This window comes from Chenopodium quinoa, unplaced genomic scaffold (assembly GCF_001683475.1).
Source record: "Chenopodium quinoa cultivar QQ74 unplaced genomic scaffold, ASM168347v1, whole genome shotgun sequence".
NCBI lineage: Eukaryota > Viridiplantae > Streptophyta > Magnoliopsida > Caryophyllales > Amaranthaceae > Chenopodium > Chenopodium quinoa.
In genome coordinates this window covers 4,847,953-4,866,793 of record NW_018744633.1, presented here as the reverse complement: position 1 = coordinate 4,866,793, position 18,841 = coordinate 4,847,953, and the positions used below count along the sequence as shown (strand labels likewise).

At 30.2% G+C, this 18,841-nt stretch overlaps 4 protein-coding genes across 4 annotated transcripts; 1 reads left to right on the top strand and 3 right to left on the bottom strand.

Moving 5' to 3' along the window:
- The first annotated feature begins 3,668 nt into the window (after positions 1–3,668).
- On the top strand, positions 3,669–7,704 carry LOC110701206 (trafficking protein particle complex subunit 4-like). Its single transcript, XM_021878805.1, has 3 exons — positions 3,669–4,024; positions 4,124–4,292; positions 7,113–7,704. The coding sequence occupies exons 1-3, from the start codon at positions 3,965–3,967 to the stop codon at positions 7,307–7,309; spliced, it is 426 nt and encodes a 141-aa protein (XP_021734497.1). The 5' UTR covers positions 3,669–3,964; the 3' UTR covers positions 7,310–7,704.
- A 687-nt stretch (positions 7,705–8,391) lies between these two features.
- LOC110701451 lies at positions 8,392–8,934 on the bottom strand. Its single transcript, XM_021879104.1, has one exon. The coding sequence runs from the start codon at positions 8,932–8,934 to the stop codon at positions 8,392–8,394; it is 543 nt and encodes a 180-aa protein (XP_021734796.1).
- Positions 8,935–10,214: 1,280 nt separating this feature from the next.
- LOC110701450 (LOB domain-containing protein 27-like) lies at positions 10,215–12,504 on the bottom strand. The gene is made up of 2 exons (XM_021879103.1): positions 11,508–12,504; positions 10,215–10,320 (listed from the first exon to the last, which is right to left on the bottom strand). The coding sequence occupies exons 1-2, from the start codon at positions 12,341–12,343 to the stop codon at positions 10,215–10,217; spliced, it is 942 nt and encodes a 313-aa protein (XP_021734795.1). The 5' UTR covers positions 12,344–12,504.
- A 2,210-nt stretch (positions 12,505–14,714) lies between these two features.
- LOC110701205 (galactinol synthase 2-like) lies at positions 14,715–17,125 on the bottom strand. The gene is made up of 4 exons (XM_021878804.1): positions 16,799–17,125; positions 15,708–16,031; positions 15,309–15,443; positions 14,715–15,156 (listed from the first exon to the last, which is right to left on the bottom strand). The coding sequence occupies exons 1-4, from the start codon at positions 17,123–17,125 to the stop codon at positions 14,956–14,958; spliced, it is 987 nt and encodes a 328-aa protein (XP_021734496.1). The 3' UTR covers positions 14,715–14,955.
- Between the last annotated feature and the right edge of the window lie 1,716 nt (positions 17,126–18,841).

Below are 18,841 nucleotides of genomic sequence, written 5' to 3'. Positions count from 1 at the left end.
GTGGAAAATGCATCATGTAAGTATTTACTATAGTTTTAGTAACTTTTGTTCAAAAACTAGTAAATCAAATCATTACATTATTATTATTTTTTTTTTTGTACAATGAAGAAAACAGTTCCAGAGAAGGAAAACAAAGATTCTGAAAAAATGTAAGTATCAATAAAATTAATTCGTAGTGAAATTTTTCTTTTGATGAATGTTCATTTCCATTTTGATAAATGCTCATTTATACATTAGTATACTATCATTCACATGTTTTTTTTTAATTTTTTTTCCGAAAAAACTCTCATTTATTTAATACAAATGTTCATTCAATTCATATGTATTTAATAATTTATAGTCATTCGTGTAATAATGTTCAATTTTTCATAGTTTGAAGTGGAGAGTTATTTTGATGAATGTTCGTTTTTATTTTGGTAAATGTTCAATCACATAATAATACATGGTCATTCACAATTTCACATATTAATATACGATTATTAGAATATCAAAGGTGTTTGATGAATGTTCATTTTTATTGCAGTACGAAGGAAATAGTTTTAGAGAAGAACATAAAAAATCTGGAGAAAAGTAAGCATTAATTAAACTAGTTCATAGTGGGTTTTTTTATTTAATAAATGTTAGTTCTTTTCCATTTTGATAGATGTTCATTTGTATATTAGTATGCAATCATTCACATATTAATAGATGATTAATACAAATGTGTGTGTGTGTGTATATATATATATATATATATATATATATATATATATAACTACATAGTCATTGTATTAATGTTAATTCTTTTTCATAGTTTGGAGTGGAAAATTATTCTGATGAATGTTCATTTGTATTTCATGTTCATTGATTGATATCTTTCATAGGAATTTTTAAACTAATGCATGTTGATTTATATATTAATAGATGGTCATTTTAATATTCAATTATCTAATTATTTTCATTTATGTATTAAGAGTTGTTCATTTCCATATTAATGGATGATCATATCTATACTATTATATGTTCATTTATTTATTAATATATGTTCATTTCCATATATATCGATCATTTCAATTGTTCTACTATTCATATTCATATTCATATGAAAATTGGTTCATTTCAACACGTATTCTTGCTCAAATCTAACTAAAAATTCATTTGTTTTTATCTATTAGTTAAACAAAGAATCATAGATATAGTGAGTTACTTACACCATATAATAGCAAGGAGAAAAAAGAAGACGACAAAAATAAGGAAATTAATCAAGAAGACATGGATTTGCGCAACATGAACCAATAACACGAGCTTGTATTTTTCAATTTTGGATCGAGAATTCAATATGTATAATAACATGTGTGGAATTGTGTTGTATATTTTAATATCCAATATTTTAATTTTTGGTGATATAAATTTCTATTTGATTTGAATAAGAAGGAAATAAACTTTTTTTTTCCTAAAGTATTATTACAAATCACATCCTTCAAAAGCAAACATTTAAAAGGAAATAAACTTTTTTTCCCAAAGTATATATAATGTTCATATTTTTTGACGACTTATATAATGTTCATATTAGGAAAACAATATGTTCATAAACAAAAAACAAAATATTCATAACAACTTGAATTTGTGGTAGAGCATTTACAATTGTCGACTTTGAACCATTATTCACTAACTATATATATTAGAATATTTGACACTATCAATAGAAAATTGTACAAAAGCTAAACATTCAGTTCTTGTATCAAGTCTCTCATAGGACATAATATTTCTACACTTATTATCTTTCTAACAATCCTCATTTGAACAAATATATATTTTCATAGAAAATGAGTCATCCCTTTGCCTCTTACTACTCCCAACTCTGATTCCAAAACCTTTCAATTCATAAAAGCATACTCATTATACATTTCATATGCATCATCTTCAGAAGGAAATTGTTTTCCCCAAAAATCAAACTGACTTGCTTCTTCAAAAATAACAGCATTCTCTTTTTCCCACTGCAATAATTAAACATGTAACAAATGAAACATACAACAGCAATAATGGTTAGCCACAATAATGCATTTGATCAATTACAGTTAAATTACCATATGTAAAAATATATATATGATCATCTATAGTTACATAATTGAACATTATTTATGAAACTACAAAACATTGATAATCATTAAAAGTCACATGTACAACTTATAATCCCATAAAAACAAATATATATATATAAATGAACATTTATAATTGCATAATTGAACATTATTACAAATACACAAAATAACAAATTTTAAAATATGTTCACTAGTTAAAATATATATGAGCGTCTTTAAAAGAATAAAATCATTGAAATTCACGTGTACAACATTTATATTCAAATACAACTACAATAAACCTATATTTTACTGCAGAAAACATACATTAAACATAAATGAACATTGGATGATGGAAATGTTCACTTTCGTGTTTATGAAACAATTACATGTAATAGTATAGCTGTATGGAAATGCATTATTATTGTAATTAAATTGAATTTATTTTATATTGGAAATTATTTTTGACAACTCTTTATTTATATAAATACAATTCTAAGACGTATGTATTTGCATACATCTTACTATAAAACTTACACATAGCTCTTGAAGTGAACATTTAATGATACAAAAATGAACATATATTGAAACATGAATAAACAAAAATGTACATTGGATGATGCAACACTTCTAATAATAAAAATGATTTGAACACAACAATCCATATAAATAAATTTGCTCTCATTTTTATTGATAAAAAAATTCTTAAAATGCAATTCATAAAATATATTAATTTGAACAAAAACTCCTTATTGTAAAAATGAACATCTAATGATTTATAAATGAACATTTACCAATACAGAAATGAACATATTATAAAAAGTTTACAGAAAATTCATAAATGAAAAAGGGCGGGGACGGGGCACGCGCGGAGGGGGGTGCAGACAGTGTTCCCTACCGTAGAGTGTAGGTAAAAATTTGTAGATTTTAGGAGTGACGCAAATAACAAAAAAGAAGTTTATCAGAAGAGTCATTTGCGTCGCGCCTAGGAGTGACGCAAATGGCTTTTAAATCATTTGCGTCGCGAGCAGTTGCGTCGCTCATAGAAGCGACGCAAATACACTATAAATGAGCGACGCAAATGAGCCTTTTTCTACTAGTGGGGCCTTGCGTGCCGCATATCAAATTAGGGAAGTTCTTCAAGACTTGTCGGCTTGCAGAATTAGCAAGGTTCCCCGCTCGTGGATATCTCAGGCTCATTGGCTGGCAGTTCGGGCTCGTCATCGCCAGTTTCTTTCTTGGTCCTTTTAGGGTGTTTGTGTTTGTTAGTTTCTAGTTCACTTTGTAAAAAAAAAAAAAAAACATTACTCCTTTCCTGGTGCTCATTAGTGGCAATGTTTACATAATTACATGGAAACAAAGACATTCTTACTCGTACCTATTTTTTTCACTCTTATCATCTCATTTCTACACACTTTAACAAACATGAGATTATGTTATAATTGTGATAAAATTCTTATTTTACCTTTAATTCCCACATACCAAACACGTCAATAAGAAATTGAATTCAACAGCAAAAGTCTAAATTTTTATCCTCATACCACAATTTCCACTACATATTAGAGATAAATAATTAAAGAAATTTATTGATGACACGCAGTAACTAAAATTATGTATTGACAATCGTAATGAATTATGGAGTATGAGATCAAAATGAAACGGGAAAAGTATCATCACTCCTTAACAACTCACGGTGCTGGTATGAGATCAAAGTTGTAAGTTCTTATTCTAACTGCAACTTTTAAAGCTTGACCTCCACATTAATTTCTTTGTAATTTCATCATTTCGCTCCTTATTTCAAACGTCTCCAATTCTCAACTAAACCCCAGAAAAATTAGGGTTGAATTGAGGTCTCGGCAATTAGGATTATTGTCTGAATTTTCCGGATCAATTGGAATCCAAAAATGGCGGCCATTTATAGCCTATACATAATCAACAAATCTGGAGGTCTCATTTACTACAAGGTATTCCTAATTTCCATCTATCTTTGTAATTATACACATTAATAATTTTGTTCTTGAAAAAAAATGAAGCTTTATTGAATATTCTGTTGTGGAATTTAGGATTATGGATCAGCTGGTAGAATGGACACGAATGATACATTGAGATTAGCGAGTTTATGGCATTCAATGCACGCTATTTCTCAGCAATTATCGCCTGTTTCGGGTTGTTTTGGGGTTGAACTTCTCGAAGCTGATACCTTTGATCTTCATTGCTTCCAATCTCTCACTGGTAGAATCTTTACTCCGGTTATTTTTGTATGGAATATTCAATTTCATGTTTTGATGGAAATTGGTTTTGTCAATTGTGTTGATCTTTTGTTTTAAGGGGTTTGTGAGTACAATTTGGAGATGTGAATATGGAGTGAGTGTGATTGTGGCTCGTTATTGACAGTATTGGTTATGAAAGACAATAAAAAAAGGACTAGAATTTATTGCCAATTCGATCTTTTCGTAGAGCGGGATGGAATTAGTTTTAGATTTTGTTGTGAAAATCTTGCAATGCACTTGATTTAGATTTGTATTGGAAAACCTATCATTTGGCTTGCTATAAGATTGAACGTGAAAGTATTCGTTTGTGATTCATTAGGGGTGGAGTACAAAGCTTTTGTTTGTTTGATACGTTTATCTCTGTGGCTTAGATGTTAGGGAAGTTAAGAGGAGCATTGATTTTTCTTTTAATTGCAGATGGGTAGTTTCTGTTATCTCTGGGGTTTTGTGATCTATAGCAATGAGTGGCATCATCCAGGAAAATGAATAGGGCATAATGATTTAGGGGTGTTTAGGTGGAGGGGGAGAGTGTTGAGGTAGACATTATCAAATTGAACCTGGATGTTTTTGCCTAAGATCATCATGAGACCTATTAAGTACAATGATAAAGATCATCAGATTAACCTTGAAACTTATGGCACCACTGTTTTTGTATTATCTCTGATTAACTAGCATTAGGGTTTTAATCACAAGAGATCTAATGTTAGAGGTTGTTAGATAGGGCTTATGCTTTTTCCTGCACTCGTCATTACCAGGAATTTAGATTGGATGAAGCTATTCTTGAAAGCATGGAACGTACCCTAGCTAATAATAGAGTGGTTTTACTGTCAATTATGGTTCTAGACTCCTGTAATTACTAAGAGTATCAACTAGTCAAGCAGGATTTTGCTCATGTGTTTAGCAGGAAACTGGGATTTGGAAACTACTGTGGTGTTTAGTTTTTCTGAAGCTCGGAGAAGTGCAGAGTCATGATAGGGGCATTGAAGCTTGTAGTGGTAGTTATTACGTAGGAAAGTTTGCAACTTTGATTTGCTTTCAGAGAATCATTTAAAAATATGTATCGAATTTCTTCATGCATTTGAGTATATGATTTCAGCATTGCTGTTTTTGGGATAGCTGCCTTTTTCTATATACACTCTACTTAATTGCCAATTTGGTGAGTGGGGTTGGGGTGGTAAGGGTGAACTGGCTAGGTCTGTGAGGGTGTGGTTGAGAGCATTGGTAGGTACTGTTTAAAGCAATGGAAATGTAATCTACGATCGATTGCTGATAATTCCAAAAATGGCTGGCATTAAGTATTAATTACCATCCTGTATCTTAGTGTCGCATGTGCCTTATATAAACATGTTTCTTGGAGTGATCCAAGAATCTACTGAACATCCTTGTTGATGATATCCAAACATGGCCTTTTGAATTTATTACCATTGACGAGGGCATGATTTATTACCTTTGACGTCCAAAATGTATTGTTTTTATGTTTCTTGTGGGAACAAATTTCTTTGTTTTATGTGAACCCAGAACACAACATATACTAGTATATACTACTTTCGATCTCACCAATATTCACTCTTATCATTTTTAACGTACTAAAACGTAACTATGTTCACATAGTGAGAGGGTAAGTGTGTGCTTCGTAGTGTGAATGTGTGATTCATAGCATGAAACATACGATGCATCAAGAATTGCATAGTAGGAACATGTGATGCTCATGTAGATTGGTTGGTAGATGTTTAGTCTCTGTTATCTATGGGTTTTTGTAACCTATAGGAATGAGCGGCATCGTTTGTGAATTTGAAAAGGGCATAATGATTTAGGGGTGTTTGGGGGAGAGAGGGGAGGGGGGGAGAGAGACAGTGTGTTGAACGAGACATTGACCATATTGAACCTGGATGTGTTTGCCTAAAATCACCATGAGGCCAACTAAGTACAATGATAAAGATTATTAAATTTACCTTAATCTTATGGCACCACAGTTTTTGTATTATCTCTGATTAACCTAACACCAGGGGTCTAATCTCAAAAGATTTAATAGGTTGCTAGATAGGGCTTATACTTTTTCCTGCACTCGCCATTTCCAGGACTTCAGATTGGATGGAGTTGTTCTTGAAAGCATGGAATGATGGAAACTTGTAGTTATTGAGAGTAGCAACTACTTAAGCAGGATTTCACTCGTGTGTTTAGGTGGGAATTTGGATTTAGCAACTATTATAGTGTTTAGTTTCTGGAACTTGGAGAAGTGTGCAGGTTCATGATAGATTGATAGGGTGCCCTTATAGCTTTAGTTATTCCGTGGTAAAGTTTGCAATGTTGCATGGCTTTCAGAAAAACATTTGAAAATTTATCAGTATTTTTTTCAAGCTATTCAGCCGATTTCAGGATAGCTGCCAGCCTTCTATATACACTCTACTTAATTGCCAATTTAGCGAGTGGGGTTGGGGTGGTAATGGTGGACAAATTAGGTCCGTGGTTGGGGGCATCGGTAGGTACTGTTTGAAGCAACGGAACTGTAATCCACGATTGATTTCTGATATTTGACATATTTCCAAAAATTGCAGGCATTAATGTTAACTAATGTCCTGTTTCCGAGTGTCATATATGCCTTATATAAACATGTTGCTTGGCGTAATCTAAGAGTTAATTGAAGATCTTTGTCGATGACGTCTAATCTTGTCCTCGTAAATTTGTTAACTTTCAGTTGAAAAGGGAATGATCTATTACCATTAAAGAGGGCATGACAATAATTATTTACGTCCAAATTCTGTTGTTTTGATGTTTCTTGCAGGAACAAAGTTCTTTGTGGTATGTGAACCTGGAACACAACATATGGAGCTTCTCTTGAAGTACGTTTATGAGCTATACACAGATTATGTGCTAAAGAATCCTTTTTATGAAATGGAGATGCCTATACGCTGTGAGCTCTTTGACATCAACCTTACTCAAGCTGTGCAGAAGGATCGTGTTGCTTTGCTAGGCCGATGATTGATCTTAATCACTCAAGACAAAACTACCAGTTTTGTAAATTTGCTCCTATTCAACTTTTCTCTCATTACGTTTCATGATATTACAGTCTGCTGCGCGTTTTTAGTTTGTCTTGCTGATGAGTAGTTGTAAGAGGATGCCCTCTTTCTGGAATCAGGCTGTCTGGTATGTTAACTGCAGATACATGGGGGTATCAGAGTATAATGAATTTGTCTTTGCAGTAATTGGGTATATTGGAACTTTGGAAGGATTGTGTTATCATTCTAAATGACCTCTACAAACGATTTGTATCTCGGTTAGTATAAGGGCTTTTTATTTTATTTACTACGGAGTAGTATTTATTTATTTTTGGCCATCATAAAACGTTATTATAAAATTAAGACAAGCGAAACTTATACACTAACCATCCTACAATTTATTTCTTCAATGCAACATCGTCAAATATGTCCTACAGTCTACCTATCATTTAATGTTTATAAATTGCATGTAATTGATCCAATAATAGAGGACTTTAAGAATAATTTCTCCAACTTATTGCATTAACAATAATTATGACCTTAATCATAGAAGTTAACTAGTAATTGCAAAGTGTAATGTGCATTTGTTTTTAACTCCTCCTTTGTACTTCACTACTTGTCTACTTCATATTAATTCCTCTATTTTATTAAGTTTTATCATTATTATTTTTATGTTTTTTTTGAAAACATTATTATTTTTATGTTTGTTAATGCACAACTTTACCATTAACATTTTTAATAAAATCTTAAAAAGTTGATATTTGAGAAACATATTGAGACCAAATCAATACCATTTTACGTGATTATATTTGTATTTATATATTAATTAAAAGAAAAATGTTTAAATCAAAACTTAAAAATGAGGTTTGTGAATAATGCAAAAAATCAAAACGCACGATCATAAAAAGAAAAGAGAAATACACTTATAAATTTTCTTGATGATGCTACTAAATAATTGAAACACGATACTTAAAAGAAGAGCACCACATGACAGATAAACTAAATTGAAAACGACTTTTATTCTTCACGATAGATTTTCCGGCCTAAACTTTGTTTGAGAGACAATCATGTAACAATATAAGTAGCAGTTATGACAGCCATAGTAATTAAAATCCTCATCTCCCTATTCCTCTCATTAAGAATTTCAAGAGCATGGGTAGGAACTGTAAAAATGGTAACACACTTAGCCTGAGTCCTAGGCGTATCCCATTCATAAGCAATCATCTGTTCATAATTACCTTGATTAAAATCCTCAAAAGCAAGATCAAAACTTTGCTTAAGAGTCAAGTATGCATCCTCACACACCTTATAGTAGTCTAGCTCTTTATCCTTTGCCCCTGGGATTTGAGCCCTTATGTATTCCAATGTGTTCGAGGCGTTCCTTTGTGCCTCCATGATTGTGATCTTCGTCAACCCCACGTAGTCCATGTCCGGTTTTGGGACATCGGCATGGAAGACCTTGTTACAAAACCCATAGTCTTCATTAGACCTACAAATGGAGTCAATTTTGTTTTGGGTTTCAGGGCTAACTGGAGAATTCACAATGGAGTTAAATAGTATTAGTAATGTAGTTGCAAAGGGAGCTAAAAGACTGAAAACTTTCAACATTTTTGAGTTTGATTGGTGTTTTATATGCTTTGGTGAGCTTATTGTTTGAAAGTATACAAAGGCGCTAAAGGGAAGATGCTGCGCTTTATTGAAATGAGAACGGAGGGAGTACTAGTTATATAATAGAGGGGTTGTTGAGTGTGAGAATATAAAGATACCAAGTATTTGCCATTTAAGGTAACCTAAGATTTTACCCTTTGAATGTTTATGATCAAATATTTACAATAAGGTATGTTTTTTGTGACAATAATGTTGAGATGACCAGGTGCAATTTACATGATTTAATGACGATGAATGCAAATTGCAAAATATATTTCAAAATCTGGTAATTTCTTCTCAAAAATCATTAATCTCTTACTAAATTTGGTAGAGAAACGAAGATTAATTATTGTTATCTTAAAGATACCAGGCTGGCTTAAAATTATCTAGCTAGTTCATATTTTATTTAATTAGGTTTTGTATTTATTTTTTAAAATCAAATTGGATTATATTTGTTGTCAAAGTATCAAAAAATGATAGCCATTAGTACGTACATGATTTAGGGGGATCATACTAGCTAGCACCGTTTCATTTGAGATCCTTATATATCAAAAACAATTTACCTATCTTGATTGATCTCCAATATCATTTTATACATTACATGTATGGTCCAATCAATTAATGTTTAAAGAGCCACAAGGGCAGGGTGAGAATCGATCCCAAGATCTCTTGGAATTGGGAGGGAACTTAACCACTAGAGCTATCCCTCACTCCCAATCGATCAATGTGATTCGTACTAGTATATTATTTCCCCACTAATTTGATACATTTACACCTATTATATGATCCATTAAGATAGTCATAAACTCTTAATGATATGCAATTATTTAAAATTTAATTTTTTTTTTCAAAAGAGAATACAATAATTAATCTATCCATTTGGATTTAGATTGAATTAAAGATTGTAATAAAAGAAAATAATAGAATTAAACTTTCCATAATTTAGGTTACCATCGAGTAACATTTCATCACTTGATAATAAAGATTTGCACCTAATAATTTATTTAATTATAAGGGGTATAAAAATACGAATTGTATCCGGAAAACATATAAAGAATGTATAAATTTAATTAAAAAAAATCCTAAACCAAAATTAGAAGGAAAAATAAAGGATAGCCAAATCAAAATTTCTTCTTTCTATTAAATAAAAAATAAAATTAAAAAAGTTTAGTAAAGTGTAATAAAAATTCCAGTGTAACATAAAAAAAAAACTCTATTAGCTAATCCTGTACTGTTATCCATCAATTAACGCTGGTAAGACTGAAGCATGCAGCAGCAGTTTTAAGTTCATGATTTTGAGAAAATGTTTCCATTGATTGTATGCTGTCCTTCATTGTTGACTCAGCACTGCACAACATAAACATTTGATAATTATCGATAAACTATTTTATTTTATTTATTTATTTGAATTCTATTAAAAAAAATATATATATCAAATGCTAATGGTAAGAGCATTACATAGGCATGAAATAAGTACCATTGGTTGTAAGTTTGTAGCATTCCGTACAAGATCCAACCAACCATAAAATAGATAATTATCAATTTTTCAAAATTGCAAAAAACATAATCTCTTGGGAAAAAAATAAAAAAAACACTTACAACTTGCTATAAATAGATCAGATAATTATCATAATTGTGAAAAGTATAATTTTAGAAAAATATATGCTTCTAGTATTTTCTCTTCATCGTAATTAAAAATACAATATTCATTAAAAAAAATTAGGAAAAAAATAAGATTAATTTAGTATACTTCAAAATCATTAATTTCGAATAAATATTCATTTAATTTTCAATGAGTAAAAATAATACTCCTTTTGTTTTAGAAGTGACACGCTATCTTTTGCACAAGGTTTTAAGAGAATTATAAAATAATGTCAAGTGTAGTGGTCTTTACTTATTTTTGCGGACTTTACATATATTTATGTTGAACTTATATTACGTACATAGTATTTGAAATGAAAACTATTGTTAGTTTGTTAGTAATATGTCTTCCTAATAGCAATCAGAGGAGAAACCCATGAACATATTAAAAAAGCTTCCCATTTCATAATAAAAATGAACTCAAAAAGAATTTAATACATTAATATACTTTGGGATGGTAAAATACATAAATACTTCGTAATATACTATGAGAATTTATACAAAATGAGGGAAATTAAAAAAGAAAAAAAAAAAAAGAACTTTCTTGATTGTTATACTTGTACAGGAAGAACAAAGTACTTACCTTATCATAATACTTGCAATCAAGTTCTTTGAGACCCACTTTATTAACATAGAGATTAGAGAGGTTTAATGGTTAAATTAATTATACGAGTAATTACTTTACATATTAGAAACCTTCTCATGTTGGGTGTCAAATTAAATAGCTCAATTGCAAGTATTATAAAGCGAAGAAAATATTTATATGTGATTTAATAAGGTTAAAAGAACGTAATCTTAAATTCAAAAAACAATATAATAACCATAGAAAATTGTAATTTATTGAAATGAGTTGGACAAAATACGCACAATACATATATACAAAAGACGAATACCTTGATTCACAAACACCCTTGGACTCGATGTATGATTGTTGATCATCAGCAATTGTATCGAAAGGCAAATCATCATAATGATTATGAGATATCTCATCAAGTTCTTGTTGTAGAGGAATTCCTTGTGAAATCATAAATTGTTTCATTTCATTATTACTAAAACTATTAACACAATAGTTATTATTGGCACCATATTGTTGTTGTTGTTGTTGCAATAACAACGAAGGCTTCACGTCTTCATTTGGTTCAGCAAACGCAACATCCTTGTCACCTACAAGAAATTTGTTCGGGGCTAAGTACATATCAACGCTAGACTGATGATGCGGGTTATAACTAGTATTTGGGGCCGAGTCTAGTTGAAGTTGTGAAGGTTGGATAGAGGATGGGTGGGTAGGATCAACCGTTACAAGGCCATGGCCTAGACTATGTTCTTTATTTTTTAATATAGCTAGCCACGATTGAACGTAATAAAGCTCCTCTTGAAGTCGACTCAATCGATCATTAAGTTGCCACATAGCAAAAGAACAACCATAAACAGGATGCCTTTGACGCATTTCACACTCATATATAATAGATTTCATAGCCTCGTCTTTTAGGTCTTTGGTATCTAGTTTTTTAAGTATTTTGGTGATGTTACACACTCCGTACAATCGATGGGCACATTGGAACATCTTAGGGTTATCGGCGGGGAAATAAGGGGCTAATAGACAATCGGGGGCACATTTTCGACGTTGGAACCTGCAAGCTGCACAAGCTTGGCTTGTACCTCCCTTTATTGTCATCAAGAGACCAACAATCACCAAATATAGTAGATGCTTAATTTGGAAAGGAGGCATAGATTAAAAATTGATAGTGTTACGTTGGAATTATCAAAATTTTTAAAAGAGAATAATGACATTGGTTAATAGAGGTTAGTTAATATATATATATGTGGAGAAACAATCAAGATAAATTTTATTTTATTTTTTTGAAATTGAGGAATTATCAAGATGATAATGATAATAACAAAAAAATTAAAAAAATTAAAAATTAAAAAAAAATTGAATAAAAAAAAAAAGAGTCTATTTATATTTTTTTTTTTTTTTTAAAAATACCTAGTAAAAATTCAAATAATTAAAACCTCAAATCCTAGTCTTAAGGAGTACGTGCATAAAATCCTCAACGTTGGATATTTTGCATAATATACTGACGTCTAACAAACAATTTGGGTTAAATTAATAATGTCACATAGTCAGAAATTGTGTGGTTGTTCTATACGAATATTCTTCTTAATTCTTAAATAAAATCTTGAAACAAGCTTAAGGTAAGAAATACTCTAGAAACATCCTTAAACAAATAAACCAAATTTATAGGAGGAAACTCATACAAAGTAACCACGTCTTAATGTTTCTGTTACTATAAAATTTTCTGTTACTATAAATTTATAGAATAGTTCATAATCTTTAATTTAGACATTATTGTGCACAGTTTATATAATATTATATACTTTTACAATACAATTGTTACAACATATTACAATACAATTATATTCAACGCATTTTGCTTGCAATATAATGTCAATATTGGTGGATATATTAGATTAAAACAACGCGAAAGAAGAGACGAAACATCTTAATGTACATAGATATTATTGAACCATCAAACGCCTAATAGAGTGAGTCCACAACTTAGAAATTCTAGGAATGGATAAGTCCTGAGCTTGAATGGATAAGTCCTGAGCTTTTAAAACTCTTGATTTTAAGAGTGAATGAATCTCCAACTCTAATTTATGGATTAAGTCCACAACACACGATATCGTGTGAGCCCTGCCAAATAGCTTTAGAGAAACCGAAATTGAAAGTGAATCAATACTAGTGTGTGGTGCAATGACGGTTCCAGGAATTGCTGGTTATGAGTTTGGATAATGCTCGTTAGCAAGTGGTGTGTCATATAAATAATGATATGGATTAATGAGAATTAGGGCAGATTTAATCCCGTAATCTAAACTTTACAATAACACTTTAAATTATGTTCCACTTACAACGTAACATGAGAATTATACTGTGCTTTCTTCATAATTCATATGTGTATTGCTTTCTACAATTTATGATCAAGGATTTTCTGTTATTTTTACTTGATTTTGATCACTTCATGATGAAGTTGGAATTAATGGAGGATAAGCAAGTACGAATTTTAATACGAATAAACTGATTTGTAAGCGATAAATCTGTAAAAATTTCATAATCTACCAGAAAAGAGTTAAACTCTCAAAACTGTTATCATTATAAACACGTTTTTTAAAAAAAAAAGAAAGAGAAACACAGTCTTCTAATGATGAGTAAAACATTTAATTGTCTAAACAAAACCCTAATACAAAAATTAGGCAAAAATAAAATCCGAAATATATTAAAACGTTGTTATCGGATTGTCTATGTTATTGTGGACCCGAAGTTTATACACACGCAACTTTTATTATTTTAAACATAGTGACCCTTAGTTTTTACATATTAACCTTTATTAAATCTAGTATAACATTTAATATTATTGTGAACTTAAAATACAACATTATGACCCTAAATTTAACATAGTGACATTTATTATTCAAATTAACCAGTATATAAAATATTACATTAAAAAATTAACCTCTTATAGCCTATATATTACCAAAATGACTTTTAATTTATTTCAACGTAGAGACCTTTTTCTATTATAATGACCCTTTTTTTTTAACTAATAAAATAACTATAATTTCCCTAATTTTAGTGGTATACGATAAATTAGTGTGAACCAGGTTCATTTAAGAATTTGTACACAAGCTAATCTGCCTAAGTCACTTCGATTCATTGTCAAGATTTATACTTTATTGTATAATTTTTCTTTTTTATTTAATATATATTTCCTTTACAAAATAAATAAAACTTAATAATTTAATATACATATAAAGTAACTTCAAAAAAAAAAAAAAGGTAGCTCGATCAATTAAATAAGTACATACTATATTTAGTCTCGACCACTTTTATATTCATTTTCTTCTACTGTATATAAACTGATCAATCTCAATTTAAAATTTAACAAGTTTCATTGTATTGTATACTTAAATAACTTGAAAAAATAAATGTTAATTATAAGCACCAATTGAAAATAAAATTGTATGAAGTATTTCTTTTTCTAAGATTATGGATTGCTCACTGAAAATCATAAGAAAAAGCCAGACAAACAATACCTTGGTCTATAAGCATAATTACTCCATTAATTCATTATCATTATTGAACAAGGCATAAATAAAATTCTATGCCTGTCCAAATTTTGTAGTAATACACACTCAATCTATATTAATCAGGTCTATCCGGTATAATATTTCAGATAAGACCACTTGATTGTACAAGAAAAAACTTTAAAGCATAATTCCAATACAAATTATATGATACATTAGTTTCATATTAGTACATAAATGGAGTGATTAATCCCTTTAAGCTGCCGATGGTGCCAACATATAATAAGCATTACTAAACTCAGATAATGCTGCCTTCAACAATTGAAGCCTTGCTTCCTCTGGCTTGTAATCAAGTGATTCATCATCGTAAATCTCCCACCACTTGCTCACGAGCATCTTAATGTCTTCTCTATCCATGTTCTCTTCCTCTCCGGTATACCTCCAAGGTTTTGATCCCTAAAATTGAGGTATTCTAGTGAGACGATTGAAGGATACATAATAATAAATGTGTTTGAACTAAATAGTCACGTTATTAGTTAATGTAACAATATTAAACGTGAAAAGTAATTCCGAATAAAGTAAACAAAAAAAAAATGTTATATACTTACTGCAGCACAATAGTGAACCACTTTCGCTTCCTTAAGTTCAATGTTTTCAGGATGACGCCATAACATGGCTAAAACAAGGTTGTAAATTGGTGGGATGGGCTGATAGACATCCTTGAAGTACATGTTCAAAAAGTCCTGCATGTGCATCACAATTCACATATCAACTAAAGTTTTGGTTAATTAAATAATAAAAAAATGTAATATTGTAAAAATAATAGAACGAATTCATTATTTTTTTTTTTTTTTTTTTTTTGAGGGAATACAAATTCATTATATAAGTTTACCTACATACTATTATTAAAGATTTTACCAATTAATCTAGCTAAAAACCGCTACATGTGAAACATATAAGTTCGATACGAATAGTTTTAAGAATACTAGTATACTTGTAAAATTTACCTGTTCAGCAAAGGGAGTGGGCTCGGTGACCTTGAGTTTGTCGAGGAGATCATGGTAAATGGACATTTTGGGCTCAAAAACAAACATGCCAGCATTGAAGTAAAGAGCGGGCTTTGGGCCCAACTTGTCTTCGGCCCATTGGACCTTATTTGGGCATTGTTGGCAATACCCAATCTTATATTGAGGAGTGTGGCTCCAAGTCTTCTCACAAAAGCAGTCCATCACAGCGTAAAAATTGCCATCGGGTAAGTCAAAGAGATGGTCAATGTTATCAAAAACTTGGATATCACCATCCAAGTAGATCATCTTGCTAAACTCCACAAACTGTCATTTTTAAAAGAAAAATTTAAATTAAAATCATATCATGTCTTTTGTTCATTAGAATAATTATTTTTTTTTTTGTAAAAAGATGACAAAAACATCGAAATTAAAATATTCTTAAAATTTACCATTTAAAGTCAAAAGAATTTTACTCTGTATGCTTTTTTTAAAAGGAAAATAATAGGATATAGGATCGTATACTTTTTTGTCCGTAATAAGCTTATGAATATATACCTTTTTATATATCACGTTGAAATGACTTCTTTTTTTGTTACTCTTTCATAGATCTAGGAGTCACAACTCAATTTACCAATATGTTCTTTAATATAAATCAAAAAATATAGTTATTAATTTAGAATAAATGATACGAAGTATATAGATTTCAATAGGAAAAATTCCTGATGAGGAATTTATTTAAATTGACCCTAATAATCGTAAAAGTTGTATATATATATATATATATATATATATATATATATATATATATATATATATATATATATATATTTTGTTCAAGGGCATTTTTTTTTAATCATCAACTTTCTTTTAAGCTTAACTTAATAATACCAAGATTACCAATTACTCACGTTGGATACAAAGTAGTACTTTTATAATCATATATGCATGCAACATGCTTGAGTGCTTGACCTAAAGAGACATGTACGTACGTATGGAAAAAATAATATTAAGCAATAAGGGCAATTGTGGAAAAAAAGTAGTAATTTAAATAAAAATTAAAAAAAATAGCCAATTAAATTAACATAATTTACCTCCCAAATTCTGAGCTTGGAGTAGTTGATGACATAGTAAGCCATAGCAAACTGAGTCTGATTTTCAGGAGGATAAACCGGCTCAATTTCACGAACTATGCAACCTTGAGACACTAATATGTTACGGTGTTCCTCCGGAACGTCGGGCAAGACCGCCACCACCAAGGGGCAACGACTCTTGGCTTTCCTTAAGCCCTTAGCAAGCCCTACAACTCCCTTGACATAGTCACCGTTACCGGCTAAAAATGTCACAAAAGCTCTCATTTGGGTGTTATCTTCAGTGTTCATCATCATCATGGTTTCGAGGTTCATGATTTTGGAACCCATTTAATTTGAAGAATTTAAGAATGATTTGTGTTTTAAATATGTGTTTAATTTGTTTGTGTTGTTGTTTGGAAAGATATGTGTTTTTAAAGTATTGTGTAATGTTTTTGCATGGTTTAGAATTGAATAGAGGATTTGTTATATAGAAATTTGAAGGGGTGGAAATGTAAGTTCACCTTACATTAACTTTCCACGTGTCCTTATCTATTTTTACGTGTATTTATTTTGTTTAGATTCACACTCAAATAGTCAAACACACAGATTCAATTACACTGAAATATTTTACTTATCCCTCTACGCGAATTGACTATAAAAATTATGTTTATTGTTGAAGGTATCCACTATCTTATATCGTTATCTATAATTATGATCAATTTAATTTAAATTTATCATATTATTCATGCACGTAAGGTAAGTAACATGTTTTTATTAAGAAAAATCAAATCAATTAAATTCTACTTTTCTCTTTACGTAATTAAAAAAAAAAAATTATTACGTTACGCTATCTCAATACATATAATTATAATTAATTAAACTCCACATCTTATTACACACTTAGTAACATGCTTTTTTTTAAAAAAAAAAGGATTCAAACTCATTACACTACAATTACTTATACCTACGACCCTACCCTTTATGTCAATTGGCTATATATATAAAATAAAAAAATTATGTTGTTTGAAAAAACAACTACAAGTATATGTTATGTCATTATCTATAATTATGATCAATTAAAATTTGTCATAATGTCATGTTAATCACATACGTACATAACCACATAACATGTATAGGTTAAATTTTATAATGTATGTTAATGATGATCAAGTAAAATTCACATGTGATACAATTCTGTTTCTGGATATGTTACAGTAATAAACGGTGTAACATAAAAGTATTCACGTATGTATGTAACCCTTGTGGTCTTAGATGATTGTTGAGGTACTTTTATGGTCTTAAAATTGCACCATAGTCCAAACATACACACTAGAGTTTGATGATGATGCACTCCAATACTCCATACTCTTAAAACTTTCTAACAACGACTCTAACCCAAATCTCTACTGATCTTAGGAGAAATACGAAGGTTAAGAATGACGTGAAACTTTAAGTTGAATTAGTTGTAGAATTGAACCATCAATTATTATTATCAATCCAACAATTGTGATCGGGCAAATACAAGTTTATCTGCCAGAATCTGATGACATTTTTGTAAATATATTGAAAAGGCGTGGTCATTTATTCAGTATTTTTTATGAGCTGTCCAATTACTGTTTGCAACTTGCTTTTACTGTTTGTTGAAAAACTACCCATATACCCCTCAACTAGTACATAAAAAGACACATATACCCTTCCACTAATATTTGAAAAGAAGATTATATCCCCAGATAAACAAATTTATCTGGGGAATTAACTGGTACAGCTCATTTTGATCCAATGCAATTCTTATTAAAATAAAGTTGTGGGAGGGACAAAAGTTTTGATAATTAAATATGAAGCGTGCGCGGGTTAGGGATAGAAGAGCAATCACGCAATCAAAGATTTGAGACTTTAAGGGTAATAAATGAAATTTGATTGAACCTAAAGAGTAATAGTTGCATTTTAAAAACCAATTATCATAACTAGTGAGTTAGGTATTTGGTGCAAAATCACAATATATTTTTAAGGAAAATGATATACACAACACTTAGGGCTGCACGTAGAATCATGGGCGTAGAATAG

Coding starts and splice junctions, on each gene's coding strand:
- LOC110701206 (XM_021878805.1), top strand. CDS start 3,965: ATGGCGGCCATTTATAGCCTATACATAATCAACAAATCTGGAGGTCTC. Junction 4,025..4,123: donor GAGGTCTCATTTACTACAAG/GTATTCCTAATT, acceptor TGTGGAATTTAG/GATTATGGATCAGCTGGTAG. Junction 4,293..7,112: donor TTGCTTCCAATCTCTCACTG/GTAGAATCTTTA, acceptor TGTTTCTTGCAG/GAACAAAGTTCTTTGTGGTA.
- LOC110701451 (XM_021879104.1), bottom strand. CDS start 8,934: ATGTTGAAAGTTTTCAGTCTTTTAGCTCCCTTTGCAACTACATTACTA.
- LOC110701450 (XM_021879103.1), bottom strand. CDS start 12,343: ATGCCTCCTTTCCAAATTAAGCATCTACTATATTTGGTGATTGTTGGT. Junction 10,321..11,507: donor AAGGGTGTTTGTGAATCAAG/GTATTCGTCTTT, acceptor TATGTTGTGCAG/TGCTGAGTCAACAATGAAGG.
- LOC110701205 (XM_021878804.1), bottom strand. CDS start 17,125: ATGGGTTCCAAAATCATGAACCTCGAAACCATGATGATGATGAACACT. Junction 16,032..16,798: donor CCAAGCTCAGAATTTGGGAG/GTAAATTATGTT, acceptor TAAAAATGACAG/TTTGTGGAGTTTAGCAAGAT. Junction 15,157..15,308: donor TGGTTCACTATTGTGCTGCA/GTAAGTATATAA, acceptor CCTCAATTTTAG/GGATCAAAACCTTGGAGGTA.